The sequence below is a fragment of the Xiphophorus hellerii genome, chromosome 4 (assembly GCF_003331165.1).
Source record: "Xiphophorus hellerii strain 12219 chromosome 4, Xiphophorus_hellerii-4.1, whole genome shotgun sequence".
Classification (NCBI taxonomy): domain Eukaryota; kingdom Metazoa; phylum Chordata; class Actinopteri; order Cyprinodontiformes; family Poeciliidae; genus Xiphophorus; species Xiphophorus hellerii.
This window is the reverse complement of record NC_045675.1, coordinates 13,342,588-13,361,342: the sequence shown is the minus strand read 5'-3', so window position 1 is coordinate 13,361,342 and position 18,755 is coordinate 13,342,588. Positions and strand designations below refer to the sequence as shown.

Here is an 18,755-nt window from a genome sequence, read left to right as displayed (position 1 = left end):
ACGAGTCTGCATACAGACAGGAGGTAGACTGCCTGCTCCACTGGTTCGGTCAAAACTGGTGCGATCACCCTCCAATAACGCTGCAGATAACTTCCAGTTCCTCGGAATCACCCAGACAGCCACACAAAGACGACCCATGGAAAAACCGATCTTTGTGCATCAAATCGAGAAGTAAAACCTTCCACAGGAGCTGCTGGTCGTCTTCTAGTTTGTCCTGTTCACATCCACCATTGTGTCGTCTGGCTGATGTCTACAGAAAGCTTAAAGTCAGATCTGCAGAGAGGATCATCCAGCTGGCCTTCCTTCCATCCCGGACTTTTACAGGTTTAGAGTCAGAAAAAGAGCAAATAAATCTATTCCTGGAGGCCAGAGATCTCGTTGGGATCTTCATTTATTATCCTTCTCCAGATTTGTGCCTGGAGACAATCCTTGGTCTCTGAGGTCTATTGACAACTCATTCAATTTCCTGCTTGGTGTCTGATTTCTGACCTCATAGACATGGAGAAGCAGCATTCGGTTTCTATGCACCACAAATCTGAAACAAACTTCCAGAAAACTGCAAAACAGCCAAAACACTGATTTCCTTTAAATCTAGACTAAAAACCCACCAGTTTAGAGTTTCTTTAGAAACATAATCAGTGAATCATTAATCAACAATTTGAAGTGTAACGACGGCAAATGTTTCCATTTTTGACTGTGTTGTACGACTTTGTGTTTTTATCATGTAAAGCATTCTGAAATGCCTTGTTGCTGAAATGTGCTACACAAATACAACTTGATTCTAATTTGACAGACCAACCAACTCAATTTTCCACAGGAGGAAAATGATGTTGTAGAAAAATCTCAAGAGTCAGTGGAAACAATTTTCAGCTTCATAGCAAAGGCTGTGAATACTTATGTAAATATTTCTATTTTTAATAAAATTGCAAAAAAAACAACTTAACATCGTCCTAACAGGATTCTTCTCTGTGGAAATTAGGGGAAAGAGATTAATTTAATAATTTGGAATTAAGGTGTAACATGGGAAACAGTGACACGCTGTGAATTCTTCCTGAATCCTAATGTTTGTAGTCCAAGAATAAGATTATAATCCCATGAAGTGTCAGGTCAAAGAATTATAACTGGAGATCAGAACTAAACAGGTTTAGATTATGTGTAATGCTGGTATGAATAACATTCCTATATCAATTTAGAGTGCATCTGGGTTATGTTGATTATTCTGACCAACATTACCCTAATACATCACACCACAGTATAAAATTGCAACATCGTAGTAAAACTGATTCATTCATGCACTTTGACCATATGTGTCTTATATTCATCAGGAGTGAAAGATCTGATTTTCCACACTTTTAAAAAGAACAAACAACCCCCAAGTTGACCTTTTTTTAATAAGTTGTTTCATTCAAATGAATGGAAGCAGTACAGTTATTAAATAGAGGCAATTGCAAAGCAATCATTCAACATATGTATTCGAGGAGAGGTTTCAGCTGATTGTAACGCAGCAATCTGACAGTAAATATGTTATACAAACGTTATGCAACATGTTTACCTACTGATGGCCGAATTATCTCTACACGGACGAAGGTCAAAGACTGATTACGCCTCCTGCTCTTCCTCAAAGATCCAGGATAAGACGGCGACACTACCAGTAAGAGTGACACATTCCTACCTTTACAGGACAGGAAACGATTTTTAAATACTTTGTTCATAAATGTAAATATTGGAAAACCAACACATCCATTACTAATGGTGTTTGAGCTGTGCTTTTGCTCAACTCTTCCAAATAGCAATATTCGTTTTATATAAAGCCATAAAGGACCATCTGTATTTTCTTTCTAAGAATCCATTATTTTTAGATGATAAATTCAACTTTTGTATCACTTTTGAACAAAGGGGAGTAATTCATGCTAATGTGGTATGTGAATCTAATATTTTATATCAGAAATATATTCACCGGCTCTGTCGGTCTCTTAATGATAGTTAATAAAGTCCACCAACAGCAAAGCTGATCAATCAGTTGATGGTTCAGTAATCGAACGCTTGGCCGAAGGTCCGTTTGTGTCCTCCTCGGTTGTTGTAGCCTCCGCCGCCGCCGCCGCTCCGGAAGCCGCCGCTCCGGAAACCGCCATTACGTCCTCCATTTCCACCAAAGCCGCGCCCTCTCCCGCCTCTAAACCCACCTCTGTCTCCGCGGTTGGTGAACTGCTTCTCCTCCAGCTCTGGGAGCTCTGTGGCTACAGTCAGCTGCCAGCGGCGACAGTCTTTCCAATTATCCTGATGAAGTGAAACTAGTGACTAACGTTTTATATCAACTACAGAAATTGGTCTAAAAGTGTCAAAACATTTGTTTCACCTTAAATTAAAAGAAAAATCAATTTCTGAATTTATTTCTAAAAGCATTCTGGCGTTGACCACTAGAGGGTGCTGATGTTCTTACCTGAATCTCTTTGACTTTATCAGCTGGGACATCAAAACAAACTCCCTATTACAAACAAACAGACAAAAAAAACAACAACATAGTGAGCGGTTTTGTCCAGTGATAAAAGATCATGTCTATGTTTTACATTTCTGGTACCGACCAACTCCAAAAGTGAGATGTCTGAATGGATTTACCGTTTTGCCTTTGAGGAAGGTCATTCTGTGAATGTGGTTTTCAAAGTCTTCTCCCAGCTGCTCTTTAATGGTTCTCCAGGCATAACCTAGATTATGCATCTCCTGGGAGCACTGCAACTGCATTGTGGTGTAGCCCTGCAAAAACACATAAAATATCACAATAACTACGACATGCATCTCAAAATGGAAGAAAATGACTCCAGTTTTCTTCCATCAGGAAGAAGTCGGGCTGGGCGATGAATCGATTTTATGAATCAAATTTTGAGATTTGGAAGATTTAATTTATGAAACATCAGGATTTTCTCTCTCACCAACGAGCTCCTTATATTTCCATAGAGTTGTGTCAGCACGCCCTCTTGCTTGACAAGCGTGTGTTACAGCTTCTCATTATTTGGACTTTGAATTCAGCAGAACATTAGGGCCAAGCTATTTTGGTTTTTATTGCAAGAATAAAGTTGTAATATGATAATAAAGCAGTACATAAAAAAATAAAGGAGAAACGCTGAGCGTCTCGTGAAGTAAATACTTCATCTTTTAACATATAAACATCAAATTATCAGTAGCAGGACTTTGAAACAATTGAGAAAACGACTGTGTATGTCAAAAGTCATATCTCAGTAACAGTAGAAGAGTTTTACCTCTTAATTTTAAGACAATCTGGTGAAATTGAATCTTTATTCTGCTAAGTTTATGACTATTTTCTCACAATTTAATAAAATTCTTGTGATTTATTTTTTAGAAAAAAAGATTAAATCAGAAATTGAATCTGGTATGAAAACAAAAATCTTTCATTTTTAAGCCTTCTCACCCAACCCTAGCAAGAAGAGCAGCACCAATGAAACAATGAAAACACCCTGAGTTATGCAGAAAACCGAAGGTCATGATTTGGATCTGATCCAGTTTATCCAACTGCAGCCACTTTGAAAGGTTTGATGTTTCAAAGTGTGAAAAAGGGTTTCTGAGGGCAAACGAAACTCACAGAGTCAGAGCTAAGCAGAGATCTCTGCTCTAGACTCGTGGCTCCAGAAATGTGAGCCAGAGCAGCAGCGAGTGCATCCACCGCTCCCTTCTCTTTGATCAGCTTCTCTGCCGATTCCCTGAAATATTCAACAGCTGCGGCTGGAACGGAGTCCAAAAACCTGCAAACAAAAACGGAAAAGGAGTTTATGAAATTTGTTATAATCTCAACAGAATCTTGTAACTAACAAGTTGAATTACTTCATAAACATTCAATAGTTTTAATAATATTACAATAGTTTTATGAATGACAGCAGCAGAGTTTCCCATATACCTGGTGGCGTCTTTGCTGGATGATTTGATGATGTCATTGGCAGTTGGAACACCAACTCGCCTGAAAGTGATTCCCTAAAATAAAATCAAACACAAAGCATTTAGAATCAACTTAAACAATTAAAATAGCCAGAATCTAATCAAGTAAGTGAAAGACGCCCACGGCTTTGGTCTCTACGTAGCGTAACTGGTCCTCTTCCTTCCTCTGGTAGAAGCAGATGCAGACGCCAGTCCTGCCCGCTCGTCCTGTTCGCCCTGAACGATGGATGTAGGACTCGACATCCTGACAACATAGAAAATTGCTGAATCATGCAGAGATGTGATTGATTTATATTAAATTATTCTCAATTAAAAACTAAATGACTTTGTTTTCAAAATGTATCACTATGACTCTCCAACTCCAAAGTAACTCCTGGATGCATCTCCGTTACAACACACCTGACTCACCTGGCTCATTACTAGGAATCTGTCAAACATAACTAAAAGGTGAAGAGGTAATGAATCAATTGCATTCAGGTTTGTTGGAGCAGAGTATCTATTGGACAATGAATCAACGACAATATATGCATCGCAATACATACGATCAATATCAATAGATAATATATCTGATAGAATATTCAATATATAGAGTATTCACTGAACTCCAATCCAAAACCACACAGCATTCTGGGAGATGTAGGCAGTGGAAAGGCTTAGCTTTCACAGCCAGCTAAGCCAGGTTGGTGGCATTAACTAATTCACTCACTTAATTAATAAAGTATTTTTTAATTTAAATAATTATCAATATTGTTTATCTACTGATACGAAACACTTGATTGATTGTGATACGTTTTTTGGCCATTTCGTCCAGCCCTAGTTATGATAATAGATTTTATCAGTGCTGCTTTTTTTTTCTTGCAATCTAATAATGGATTGGTTCACATCAGAGCTGATTTTTGTCGAGCAAAGTGAGTTTCTGTGTCAGCCAACCTTTGGCGGAGAACACTGGACCACCAAGTCGACCTCTGGGATGTCTAATCCACGGGCGGCGACGTTTGTGGCAACAAGAACCTCAAAGACACCATTCCTGAAACCTTTCAGAGTCGTCTCTCTCTGTTTCTGTGGAATATCCCCATGGAGGGACTGGGAACTCTAAAAGCATCAAATAAGACAGGAAAAACTTAACTTAATAGCTCAGCAAATGTAACTTTATATTAAAGAACTGCTTTTGTGTAAGGTTATCATGAGATGCAGATTGCTATGGTTACCTGTTTGATAGAAGCATTCATGGCCAATTCATTGGCTTCCTTCTTAGTTTCGCAGAAGACGATTGTTCTTCCATGGCTGCCACTGTACACCTGGACTACATCTCCAATCACTGCAGCACGCTGGGACCAGTGGCACGTGATGGCCAGGTGCTACAGAGGGAAGGACAGGATGAGGCAACAAGTGAACAAAAGAGAACAAAATCCAGCAATTAGGTCATTTTTGTTCTCAGAATGCAACATTTTTGTTTTCCTCACACTTACCTCAACAGTTGTTGCCGCTTTTTGTGTTTTCTTGCCGATCAAGTCGATATGCTTGCAGCCTGGCCTCATGTATTTCTTGGCCACATCATACACCCAAGGAGGGCAGGTTGCAGAAAACAGAAGAGTCTGTGGGTTGGTGTCGCTGTCTGCAGGGGGAACACACACACAAGTGGGCTTCAATCATTTTAAAGACGCTGCTCCTAATTTTTAGATCCACTCTCACATGAATGTGAAACAAATCCAACACATCATATTCATAAGTATAACACCCAAATGTTTACTTATTGGTGCATGGCCAGAGATCGGTAGGTGTAATCAGCTACCCAAAAACAGCATTTGAGCTTTTCTGATCCATTAAACGAATCACTCTCAATATTTTTCATACTACATAAACATCAACAAACAGCACAGACTTTAATTTTATTTTCATCAATGTATAATAGTCTTGTAATTGCTTCATTGTATGTTGGTCTCAAACTGTTCATCTTAAACACTTATATATATATACTGTATATTGTAATACTTAAGTACTTAGGATGTAAAAATGCAACAGATCTAAGTTGGAATAGGCATGTAGGAGTTGAAAAAAAATTGGAAACCTCTACTACCCTGATAAATCCATTTACTGAATCTACACTTAAATTCCTCTCACACAACTTTTGATATTGATTTACCTTTCTTATACGAAGTACCCAAAATCTCTTCAACTTGTTCTGCAAACCCCATGTCCAACATTTGGTCCACTTCGTCCAGAACGACGTGTTTCAGTTTGGTGAGGTTGAGTTTGTTGTTCTCAAGGTGATCTTTAATGCGACCGGGCGTTCCCACCAAAATATCAATTCCGTTACGAATAGCATCAACTGGACGAAGACAAAGGAGTAAGTATTAACTCAGACAAAAGTATAAAGCTGGAAACAAAATTAAGCAAACTAAATGGTTATTGTTGAACATACTCAGATGAAAGCACCAATAATACTGTGCTAAAGAATGGAGGTACTTCAGTAGAAAGACAAAATAAATACTGCTTTTAATGTTACAGAAAATTTGGGTGTTCATAAGAAATACAGAAATTAAGGGGCGGCAGGCCACATTTGTAAAGTAGTCAGTCTATTTCAATTTGAATCACGTTTAAAAACTATATATTGAACAAGAGGTTGCTGCTTTTTTCTCTATTTATGCTCAATTTTTTTTTAAAACAACCTTCAGTAAACAGTTAATACTGAGACATGGACATACGCTGTGGGTTATATGAGCTGCCTCCATAGAAACAGGCGATGGATAGTCTTTTGGCAATGTCTTTGAAGTCCTTGGAGACCTGGATAGCCAATTCTCTGGTAGGAGTCAAGACTAGCACCTATTAACAAATAAAAAATTAAGTTTTAGACAAATATTGAGAGAAACTGAAGAAGAAATGTGCAAGTGTCTGGTGAGTACCTTGGGAGGCCGGCCTCTCATCATCTCCACTGAATCGTTCTGGAGCTTTTCTACCAACGGTAAGGCGAAGGAGAAGGTCTTTCCTGTTCCAGTACGGGCTTGGGCGATAACATCCTCTCCATCATATACGGCATTAAATGACTTCACTTGAATGTCAAACAAGTAGGTGACTCCCCGAGCTGAGAAGAAGACAGAGAATAAGGAGATACAGAAGAGGCAAAAAAACAAACAATGATAACCTCAGGCTTCAAACTTATGAGTAACATCCAGCTGAAAGTAGATACATTTGTGTTTACGCAGTCTACAATTGTGTACGAATGTCATCAAGATCACATATTAAGCTTTTAATGTTTATAAGCCATTGTTAAGCCGATGAGTTCTCTACACAAATTATATAATCACCAGATAGATGCAGTTTCATGCCAGCTATGTAAAAGGAATTATTTTTTTGCCAGTTTTAAAATGTAAAACACTAGACTATAAAAACAGAGATTTCTTACCTTTCAGTTTATCAATGGTGACTTTGGAAATTCTGAAGTTGGAGAAAGCTCCTTCTATCTGCTCAGGTGTCTGCTCCTAAAAATGTACAGAAATTCAGTCCCAATGTTTTCTTTTGTTCTTTGCAGCTAACTTTAAGCATCGTCAAGCTAGCATAAACAACAAACATGGTGTAACCGTAATCATTTGCTGCAAAACTATATCTCAACAGCCCTTTACATAAATGTTTAACTTCTTACATTTAAGGATTTTTCAAATCTTACATTTTCACTGTCACTGGCCAACTCATCGCTTGACTGGGATGGGGTCTGACTGGGAGTTTGAACTGGTGTGTTTGGGGTGGAATGTCCATTGGTTGCTTCCTCAGTGGTTGCTTTCTTTTGCTTCTGGGTCTTCTATATGTCCAAAGAAAGCATTAAAAGTGTTACAAGTGGAAGAAAGACTCTAAAAAAATCCTTGTATGATTCATGCAATATTTTATACCCTAAAGAATATTTATACTATGTTTTCTATGAGGTAATACACAAAAACTCATTCAACTGGTAGATATACAAATACACAACATCATAGTACTAACCTCTGATGCCTCCTTTTTCTTCTTCTTTGTTTTTTTTGGTGACTCTACATCCCCGCTGTTACCATTCAGGTCAGCGGCCTCATTGATGTGGCCGTTCACTTGGTCCGCTGCCAGCTTGTCCTTCTTCTTTTTCTTCTTCGGTGCTGGAGGATCACAGTCTGGATCCTCCTCCTGCTCCTCAGGTTGCTGCTGTTTCTTCTTCAGCTTCTTACCTTCCTTTGACTTGTTCTTCACCTTCAAGGAATGAAAATGATTTACACTAACCAAATATTGAGTCCAAGTAATTATTGGCAACATTGTTAAACTAATTTAAACAGTAACAGATACATTTTGCATGCGGTATATCAATTAGTAAATAATGTTACTCCATGATTTTTTTTAAGAAATACTTGATGCATAATGCATGCACCTAATATTATTCACTAATAAATAACATGAAGCAGAAAGCATTTTTTTCAAGGCGCAGATTTCACCTTGCATTGGTCAATGTTACAGCTTTTCACGGGGCAGAATGTAAACAGTGGGACACTACTCACAGTGTAACAATTGAATGTTCAAAATGAGGAAGGAAAATGTATAAAATTAAATTATACTCCAGTATCTGACAATCAAAACTGCCCTCATCTCAATGTTGATAGATCTTTGTAGCCATTAGGCCTTGTGCTTGTTTTTGTACATTCAACAGTTTTTCTAACAAGTCAATAGGTTCATTATTAAGCTACAGGGTGGAATATATTATTTTTTCACATACGAACACATAGACAGTAAAACAAAACATTGTAAACATTCTTTTCAACAAATACAAATACATGATTTATGAAAAAGTCAGGCTCTCCTAAGCTAAATATTGTTTCAGTAAAATGTCTTTAAATCCTTTTTATACTGGATGATGTTTGAAATTTCCTATATTTTTATAACACTATCAAAAATATAGTCAAATCCACAGTTTCACTCCACTAAGAAGATTATGCCTGAAATAAAAGGAACGATAAGTATGTCTGTGTGTTGTTTAATGCATGCAATCCAATCACTCAGGGTAGTTTTTAATGCCAGGTGTGTATCGTCACCTTTTGTACCAGTATGTATGTTGATATAAGGTCAATTGAGGAAATAAACCACTTTTACTAGCTGACTTGCATTTGTAGTGTACAAGTCACTACAAATGCATTCATTTTTTCCCAAACTTCAACTTGACTGTTGTCCCTTCTCTGTTAAAATATCTAAGTTGTCCACTTCTGGGATAATTGCATTAAGAATAAGCTGTGTAAGAAATGAGGGGTGTAAGAAAAAGTGAGTATCAAATGAAAAAAAAAAACACGTGACGGTGTGTTTGTAAATCATGTCTCATCGGCAAATCTAGATAAATTAAACATCACGAGTTTGTGTCAACAGGTAAAATGCGAATTATTGTCATATTCCTCCACATTGTTGATATGTACAATGATCGTGGATTCATGTATTGGATACTTTAAGAGTCCATTTAATAACGAAAGCCAACATATGATAATGCACGTAAGACAATCTCCTGCTTACACAATGGATACATGCTAATACCGCATTGTTCTGTAAACGCTAATTCAATGTTAATAATTAAACAGTAACGTGTTTGTTTCGAGTTCCCCTTTCTTACAGATTTATTATTGTTGTTGCCACCGTTTGATGTTAGCTACTAGCAAGCACAGCCACATGTTGTCAAACATGGAGGAGCCGTGGCAGAAGCTTCAGCCTTTTAACTCGACGTGTATCGTCAAACTCACCTTGAAGGTTTCAGCTTCCGCGACGGTGTCCATATCTTTCTCGGTGGTTTCTTCTTCAGTTTCAAAGATGATTTTTGACGGCATTTCTCTTCCCTGTTGGAGACCCTCGACGTGGACACAGGCTAACCTAGGGGCACGCGGATGGAAAGGACCGGAAAAGGCGGAGCGAAGAAACGCGATCACAGCTGACGAGTGGAGCATTCATGGAACGTTCGTTAATGGCGACTGCCATGTTTACTGAACATGTAGCAAAAGCGTTTAAATACAAATTCTGAGAAGTATGCTGCTGCCAGTCAGCTACCTCTCTGAGTTAGCAAATTAGCGAATCCAACTGGTTCGCTGACTTGCAACTGGGAGACAGTGTGTTTCGGTGTGAACCATGGAAGTACCAACTTCGAAGCTAATGAGAATGCATCATCAGATCGTTCACTCCCGAGTACCAATGCGTCACAAACATTCCGCCATCTTGGGGGAGGTGCGTACTTGTGTAGAAATAAGGTAATGTTTGTGTGAAATAAAGTACTATGAAATAGTTAAAGACTGAATATTGTGCATTTATAGTAAGTCACATTTGACATGAGTTTATTATCCTCTACGTTGTATCATTTGTTGTAATAAACTTTAAACTGTAAAGTAAAAACTGACAAGAGTGCACATTTAGACAATAAGTCTAAAATGTGATCGGGAATTTTTGACACCTATTAAAATAAACTGCACTCAGTAGACAGATTTTTTTTTTAAAACTTAAGTGGTATTTTATTTTTGTCCACTAGATGCGGGGAAACCCTAAATTACAGTTTTTAATTGGTTGCTTTAATGTAGTTGTCAACTCATACTCAATATTTCCCTAGACAGCAGCACTCATCGTCAAAGTGACCCATTTTGTTTGTAAAAGCTCTAACCGTGCCAAAACTTTAAAATGTGAAACACAAGCAAATATGGCCTTTAAACAGCACAACTTGCAACCAAGTATATGAACTCATCCAGGCACACGTGCAGAAGAGGGGCGAAGAAGGCTTGAGCCCCTGCCCCTTTTATTTTTGATGCCCTAGTGCCCTTTTTAAGGGGTTTTTTTTAATATATGTAACCGATATTAGATATACGGGTGAAATTCTTGCTAAAATATGTTTTGTAAATATCCTTGTATGTATTTCATAATTGCCTTGTGATTAGTGGTGTTTGGCGCCCCCTACTGGTTGCCTATAAATACGAGGGGAAATCGGAAATTCCACACAGAGTGTTTTGCGCTCTGCTGTGGTAAGTCATCAAATCCGGTTCTCCTCTGACTAGTATTTGTGGTTTTGTTCGGGGACTAAATTGGAGTTTTGTTGCGGTACACAGAGTGACTGGTGGACCAGTAGGGGAGGCTAACAACTACCCATTACAGGTAAACATGTCAGCAATTTAATGTGTCAGTTATGTTTGTCTGTTGTATTAGCCAGTTTGTCAGTTATGTTTGCCAATTTGTCAGTTTGTTTATTAGCTGTTTCCATGACGACGACATGGCCAGCTTTGTTTTCTGTGACGCACCAGAGGGTGCTATTTAGTAATTTTATAATTAATTTTGATTACTGTCTGTATTTATTTTTCTAAATTATTTCATATATAAAAGAAAGACCAAATTGTATAAAATTCATTTTAAAGATGTATCATTAATCAAAACCACTATACGATCACATGTCAGAGAAAAATACATTGTTAAACTTCATTGTAATAATTATTTGTAAAACACAGACTGTTTTGCGCTCTGCTGTGAGTGACTGGTGGACCAGTAGGGGAGGCTAACTGCGCTGTTTGTGTCAACTACTCATTACAGATAAAAAAATTAAACGACTTAAAATCCAACCAACAGTCCTCCATGTCTGCATGACGAGACGGGTAATGGAGAAGCTGTTACATTGGTGCCGTGACCTTGGACTTCAGTCAAGCTCATCGAACTATCGAACTTGTGACCGTCCTGTCTGCCACATCGGTTTTTGAAGACATCAGTTCACATTGTATATGGGTTCATGTTCACAGCTGACACAGTAGCATTACAGTGCAGTGTAAAGATATTTCTATACACTGAAAACCTTTATGTGCCATTAGAGTAATATACTACACAAATTGTTTTGATTTGTTTTGTTTATTATTCGTTTATTCCAAGTTGGTGATTTTATTTGCTATTGTGTTTTGGATTCTGAAAATCTTTTCATTTGTTAAACTTCTGAACAATGTCCAATCAAAGTAACCACTGTTGGTTTAGCACACCCATTAGTATTGGTAGACGAAGAGGTGTGCTTGCTCCCATTCCTTTTTCTGTTGATAGTCCTGCTCCTAGTGGTCTTATGGCCTCATTAGATGAAATTCCTAGTGCTAGAGTCCATAATCCTGTTGACTATCATACCAGAACACCTATACCTAATATCACACCAACACCGAATCCTACTAGTGACAGTTGACCCAGACCCATATGACTACTGGCTGAAACTAAACAGAGCAGCTGACTTCGCCTCTGACTGCCTGAGAGAACAGGGCAAATCATTTGAAAACCCTGAGCTGGAGGTGACACATATGTTTATTAGAAATTGTCCCTGTAAAAACCTGACTCACTTTCAGGTCCAAAACTATTGATAGGTGGTCAGCGTGTGAAGACCTGGAGGTGCTGAATGAGTACCATGCTTAGGTGAGCTGTAAAGAAACTTCTCCAGTGCACCACTAAAAGACAGTGGACATTAAAGTGCACAAAGCAGAGATGGGCCATGGCTTGGTCCCTACACACAACAGTCAGGAGTACTCCCAGACACACAGCTCTCAGTATGTCTCCCTGACAGATGTAATGTTAATGTTAGAGAAGGTTCTGCTGCATGGAGCCTCTGATCAGTCACATGTAAGAAGGCGAACTCCACCCAGGCGACCTGTAGACAATACAGACATAATTGATGGTTTTACGATTAAACCATGCATTATTTGAAAAGCTGACAACCACAGTGCCTTGTCACATTGCCGAGAAAATAGGCTCTGTTTCAATGTTATTCTCCAGGCCATTCACCCCACAACTGCCCAACTAAAAGAGCTGCCCCAGAGCATCAGGAAAACTGACTGGTCTGCACACAAGGGAGGACAGTGCAGATGAACTCAATAAGCCTCCCATCAGTAATGAGTTTCCAGAAATCCAAGATAATGCATCCCTCTATGAGTTGTACAGTAGTACATTGATCCCATCCAAGAAACTGATATTCCAGGGATCCCACAGAATAGCAGAAACTAACAGCCTGTTCTACACACCTGTGTCTGTACAGAACGGCCTCACCCTCAAAGCACTGTTAGACAGTGGTTCAATGGCTTGTACAATAAGTGAGTCCTCTGTTCAGTACCTTTTACAGCAGTGTCCTGACATAACGAAAGGCACGGCTGAGGATTATGACATTATAGGCTGTGGTGGACAACAGGTTTTCCCCAAAGACATGTATGATCTTGATGTCATGGTTTATGGATGCAGGATGATAATTCCAACAATGGTTGTTCCAGGCCAGACAGAACAGATGATTCTTGGCAGCAATGCCATAAAACACATTCTAACCCAACTAAAGAATACTAACAGCTACTGGAGACTAGTTTCCGCACCCAACAATGGCCAGACAACTGACCACTGCCAATTTCTGTCACTACTATCCAACACAGAACGTTGGAGGGGTGATTGCATTCCAGATAAAGTAGGGACAGTGAAAGTCAAGAGTTGTGTGACCCTGAAACCACAGAGTGAACACCTTGTCTGGAGCAAGTTACCTGAGTGAGCAGTGATGTCGGCAGGCAATACAGTGATTGTTGAGCCAACACGGTCTAAAGCTGGGTCAAGACACATCCTTGTTGGCAGAGTTGTCACTCCTCTTTGGGGAGATCGATGGGTGCCTGTTAGGGTTATCAATCCTACAGACAGAGTTGTAGTACTGAGAAGAAATGCCAAATTAGCAGATGTGTCTCCATGTATTGCAGTTGAAGACCTACCAAAAGCTGACAAGATTGAGTGTAATATGCAGCGTGTACAGAGTGACGTTGTGCAGCCAAGGTCAGAGGAGGACATGATGCATGCACTGAAGGCTCTGGGTCTGCAAGACATTGACCTGAAATCATGTGAAGTGCCTCTGCAGTGGAAAGACAAGCTCCTTGACCTCATTGTGCAGCATGAGTCAATCTTCTACCATCAAAAGATGGATTGTGGAGAAGCTAAGAGGTTTATTCACCGCATCCATCTTGTTGATAACAAGCCATTCCGTTTACCCTACAGATGCATACCGCCAAGCCAGTATGAGAAACTGAGAACGACTGAATGAAATGGAAGAGAGAGGCATTATCCAGAAGTCAAACAGTGAGTATGCATCTGCACTCGTTCTGGTATGGAAACCAAATGGTGACCTCAGAGTCTGCACTGACTTCAGATGGCTCAATGCGAGAACTGTGAAGAATGCTTACCCACTTCTACATCAAGCTGATGCTTTGGCTGCCCTTGGTGGTAATGCGTTCTTCTCAACGATGGACCTGACATCAGGCTTTTATAATGTCCCTCTTCACCCTGATGCAAAAAATATACAGCATTCTCATCCCCATTTGGACTACATGAATACAACCGCCTGCCTCAAGGCCTGGCACATTCATGAGGATGATGATGTCCATATTCGGTGATGAGAACTTCACAAGCCTATTGTGCTATCTTGATGATCTGATGGTTTTTGCACCTACAGAGGAAACCGCACTCCATCGCCTACACATGGTTTTCTCCCGCCTTAAAGAGCACAATCTTAAACTCGCACCCAAGAAGTGCTTCTTCCTAAGGTGGACTGTGAAGTTTCTTGGGCATGTCATCAGTGATAATGGTGTCCAAACAGACCCTGAGAAAGTGAAGGCCATAAATGACATCCAAAACACTGACATCATGCAGTTTGATGGAAAAACACTTTGCCCTAGCAAAATCAGATCTTATCTGGGCATGGTGATGTACTATCAAAGCTTCATTGAGGCATGTTCTGCAAAGGCGAAACCACTGTTTAAGCTCACAGCTGGACTGGATGCTCAAAACAAGCACAAAAGAGGTTGCAAACCTGTCAAAAAGAAAGGTCTTGTGAAACTGACACCTGCTGATTGGACAGATGCATGCCAGACTGCTTTTGAGACACTGAAACATGACCTCATGACAAGTGTTACTCTAGCCCACCCAGATTTCAATCCCCCATTCATTCTAGCTGTCGACGCATCCTTTGATGGGATTGGAGCTGTCCTGTCACAACTACCGTCTGGTGGAACAGTGGCCAGGCCAGTCGCCTTTGCAAGTAGAACTCTTTCATGCTCCCAACTGAACTACCCTGCACACCACCTTGATTTCTTGCCTTGAAATGGGCAGTATGTGACAAATTCAGCCATTGGTTGAAGGGCAGACACTTCACCATATGAACTGACAATAATCCATTGACATATATTCTGACCAAACCCAGACTTGACGCGTGTGAACAGCGGTGGGTGGCAAAGTTTGCTGCATATGACTTTGACCTGAAATACATCCCTGGGCCAAAGAACATCGTTGCAGATGCCTTGAGCCGTGAGCCGTTTGTCCAGTCATGTGTGGGTCATCGCCTCATAAATGAGCCATATACCTCGCTGTCAGACCAGGTCAACAGTGTGAATGACAGACTCGTACAGGATGTCTTCAGAGTGTCCAACAACTGTCAAGCTGTTGTAGATGATGGGAGTGAGATGCCAAATGAACCAGTCCAAGATACAGTTCCACCAAACACAAAAGGCTCAGTCTCAGCAGAGGAAGTTGCTGCCATCCTCAATGTTCAGTCCAGCGATGTGAGCCATATGATGGGAACTGGTGTTGACCCCAATTTTCTGCTGGATGAAAACCAGTCTGCATTCCCACAGAGCCAGCTTGTCAATTGGCAGGAGGCTGACGACACAATCAGCAGAGCCATGTACTATGTATGGAGACATAGAAGACCTACCAAATGTGAAAGGGCTAATGAATCATGGAGCGTGATTAAGCTGCTGAAACACTGGACCAGACTCACCATACAGAATGGCATGCTGTACAAGGCAAGGAAAGATCCTCACATGAATAAGAAAATCCTCCAGTTCATAGTACCTGACTCAATGAAGCAGAAAGTTCTCCATGGTCTCCATGATGCAGCGGGTCACCAAGGCCAGCACCGTACCTTGTCCCTGGCGAGGCAAAGATTTTTCTGGAGTGGATGGGCTGTGATATAATGAACTATGTTCGGTCCTGTCAGCGCTCCATTGTAGGGAAGACACCGGAACCGCACAGCCGTGCGTCACTTCAAAAAATAGTCACTACTGAGTCTATGGAATTAGTCTGCATAGACTTTTGGACTGCTGAGCAAGGGAACAAGTCTGTGGATGTTCTAGTTGTGACTGATCATTTCTCCAAGATGGCACACGCCTTCCCCTGCAAGAATCAGACTGCCAAAGGAAGTTGCTCGTCATCTCTGGAACAACTTCTTTCTCATTTATGGTTTTCCTCGCCGTATACATTCTGACCAACAAGCCAACTTTGAGAGCAAGCTAATGAAAGAGCTTCTAGAGATGGCTGGGATACAGAAATCTCATACAACCCCTTATCACCCCATGGGGAATGGTGTCGCAGAGAGATTCAACAGGACTCTGGGAGACATGATCAGATCCCTTCCCCCTCAGCCAAAAGCAAAGTGGCCACAAATGCTGCAGCTACTAACCTGCTATAACTGCACAGAGCATGAGACAACACGGTCCGCACCATTCTGCCTGGTGTTTGGAAGGATCCCTCGTCTACCTGTTGATGTGATGTTTCAACATGCCCTCACCTATGATACTGTTGTCAACTACTCACTTTGTTTCTCACCTAAAGAAAGATCTACATAAGGCTGCTCAGATTGTGCAGAAAAACAGTCTCAAGGAACAGACTCGCCATGCCAAGCTATACAACCGCAAGTTCAAGGGAACACCTCTAGTCATTGGAGACGGAGTACTTATCGCCAACAGAGGAGTGTCGGGGAAACGCAAGATTGCAGACAATTGGGAATCTACCCCTTACGAGGTCGTATGAGTCAAGCCTGATATCAATGTCTACAAAGTTAAGGATGTCCTAACGGGCAGAGAGAGAGTTGCTACTCCCTGTTAGCTTCTTGCCATGTGAGAGTACTGAGGACCATGAATCTGACCATAAATCTGACAGTGCTGCTGCTATGCATGGAAGTGGTCTATGTCCAGATATACCTGATGTAATGGAGGACAGTGATGTCCACACAGTCAACTGGCTGATGCAGTCCGGCGATGATGGAACCCATTCAGATGATGATGACTCACTTGATCGGGGATCCTTTGCCGCCCAGTCTGACTCTCTCTCAGTTGTTACATCCAGTCCAACCAGTCACCCGATTCTTGTCCACAATATTGGCCACTCAGCAGTCGATGATGTAGAAGATCCAAAACATTGCCCAGACATGGTAACAACCCCTACCAGCTCTGTCCATCCAGACGTGCCCTCTCCTGACAAACTCCTCATAGACGTTGACGCCAGACAGCTGCTCCAGACGGTGACTGTTCAGACACTGCCATTCCAGACTCCTTAACTCAGATTGTTTCCACACAGCTGGACAGTCGTATTCTTAGGGACCGTAGTTCCATTAGGCCCCCCAGACGTCTTATTTGTGAGATGAACAATCAAACAGTAGATGAGACTTCTTTATCTCCCGTGTCTGTTAGTTCCCTGATTCAGTTTTTTCAAATGCATTTTCAGTTTAAGTAACAGAGTTAGGACAGTGTTAAGCATAGAAGTGCTTGAGTATTACTTTTAGGATCACAGGAACATTGTTTACATTTCAGAGGCGTAATGGGCACCTTTGAGTCTGTGTTTAGCTAGAAGTTTGATAGCCTCCTTTCTTTACATACTCCCTTTTGGGAGAGTTTTTTCACTGACAAGTATACCCAGTTTTGTTCCTAGTGTTGCACACTTTCTTTTTGCTTTTCCCTTAGTACACCCATTTTTTTTATTTGTTTGTTTGTTTTTGTTTTGTTTGATCCGAAGCATTACTTTTCATATTTAGCAGAATTTCAGGGGGGTGTATGTAACGGATATTAGATATACGGGTGAAATTCTTGCTAAAATATGTTTTGTAAATATCTTTGTATGTATTTCATAATTGCCTTGTGATTAGTGGTGTTTGGCGCCCCCTACTGGTTGCCTATAAATACGAGGGGAAACCGAAAATTCCACTCGGACTGTTTTGCGCTCTGCTGTGGTAAGTCATCAAATCCGGTTCTCCTCTGACTAGTATTTGTGGTTTTGTTCGGGGACTAAATTGGAGTTTTGTTGCGGTACACAGAGTGACTGGTGGACCAGTAGGGGAGGCTAACAACTACCCATTACAGGTAAAAATGTCAGCAATTTAATGTGTCAGTTATGTTTGTCAGTTTGTCTGTTGTATTAGCCAGTTTGTCAGTTATGTTTGCCAATTTGTCAGTCGGTTTATTAGCTGTTTCCATGACGACGATATGGCCAGCTTTGTTTTCTGTGAAGCACCAGAGGGTGCTATTTAGTAATTTAATAATTCTTTTTGATTGCTGTCTGTATTTATTTTTCTAAATTATTTCATATATAAAAGAAAGACCAAATTGTATAAAATTCATTTTAAAGATGTATCATTAATCAAAACCACTATACGATCACATGTCAGAGAAAAATACATTGTTAAACTTCATTGTAATAATTATTTGTAAAACACAGACTGTTTTGCGCTCTGCTGTGAGTGACTGGTGGACCAGTAGGGGAGGCTAACTGCGCTGTTTGTGTCAACTACTCATTACAGATAAAAAAATTAAACAGTCCTCCGTGTGTGCATGACGGAACGGGTAGTGGAGAAGCTGTTACATATATATATATTTGCAATTTAAAAAAAATGTTTATCTGTATGTCAGAAGGTCTGCTTGTGTCCCTCGGCAATAATATTTAGCTAAATATAATAATTTAGCTAAATATAATAATTTAGCTAAATAAACTAGTCTGGCTGCCTTCAGTCTAATGACTCTCAGTTTCTCTGCCTCCAT

At 40.3% G+C, this 18,755-nt stretch overlaps 1 protein-coding gene and 1 long non-coding RNA gene across 2 annotated transcripts; one reads left to right on the top strand and one right to left on the bottom strand.

Annotated features, from left to right (window-relative positions):
• Positions 1 to 1,372: 1,372 nt before the first annotated feature.
• Positions 1,373 to 9,852, bottom strand: ddx21 (DEAD (Asp-Glu-Ala-Asp) box helicase 21). Its single transcript, XM_032560227.1, has 16 exons — positions 9,681 to 9,852; positions 7,924 to 8,157; positions 7,610 to 7,741; positions 7,349 to 7,424; positions 6,849 to 7,027; positions 6,651 to 6,768; positions 6,089 to 6,274; positions 5,415 to 5,560; positions 5,154 to 5,303; positions 4,876 to 5,037; positions 4,070 to 4,189; positions 3,908 to 3,981; positions 3,596 to 3,755; positions 2,617 to 2,751; positions 2,441 to 2,485; positions 1,373 to 2,277 (listed from the first exon to the last, which is right to left on the bottom strand). The coding sequence occupies exons 1-16, from the start codon at positions 9,762 to 9,764 to the stop codon at positions 2,029 to 2,031; spliced, it is 2,250 nt and encodes a 749-aa protein (XP_032416118.1). The 5' UTR covers positions 9,765 to 9,852; the 3' UTR covers positions 1,373 to 2,028.
• Positions 9,853 to 9,869: 17 nt separating this feature from the next.
• Positions 9,870 to 18,531, top strand: LOC116718362 (uncharacterized). Its single transcript, XR_004338921.1, has 2 exons — positions 9,870 to 11,067; positions 11,497 to 18,531. It is a non-coding gene; the product is annotated as an uncharacterized LOC116718362 (long non-coding RNA).
• Positions 18,532 to 18,755: the final 224 nt, after the last annotated feature.

What these genes read in the sequence shown, in the direction of transcription:
- ddx21 (XM_032560227.1), bottom strand. Translation starts at nt 9,764, where the DNA reads ATGCCGTCAAAAATCATCTTTGAAACTGAAGAAGAAACCACCGAGAAA. An exon ending in AGAAAAAGGAGGCATCAGAG is followed by an intron (nt 7,742 to 7,923) that starts GTTAGTACTATG and finishes TTGGACATATAG; the next exon opens with AAGACCCAGAAGCAAAAGAA. An exon ending in GCTACGTAGAGACCAAAGCC is followed by an intron (nt 3,982 to 4,069) that starts GTGGGCGTCTTT and finishes ATTTTATTTTAG; the next exon opens with GGAATCACTTTCAGGCGAGT.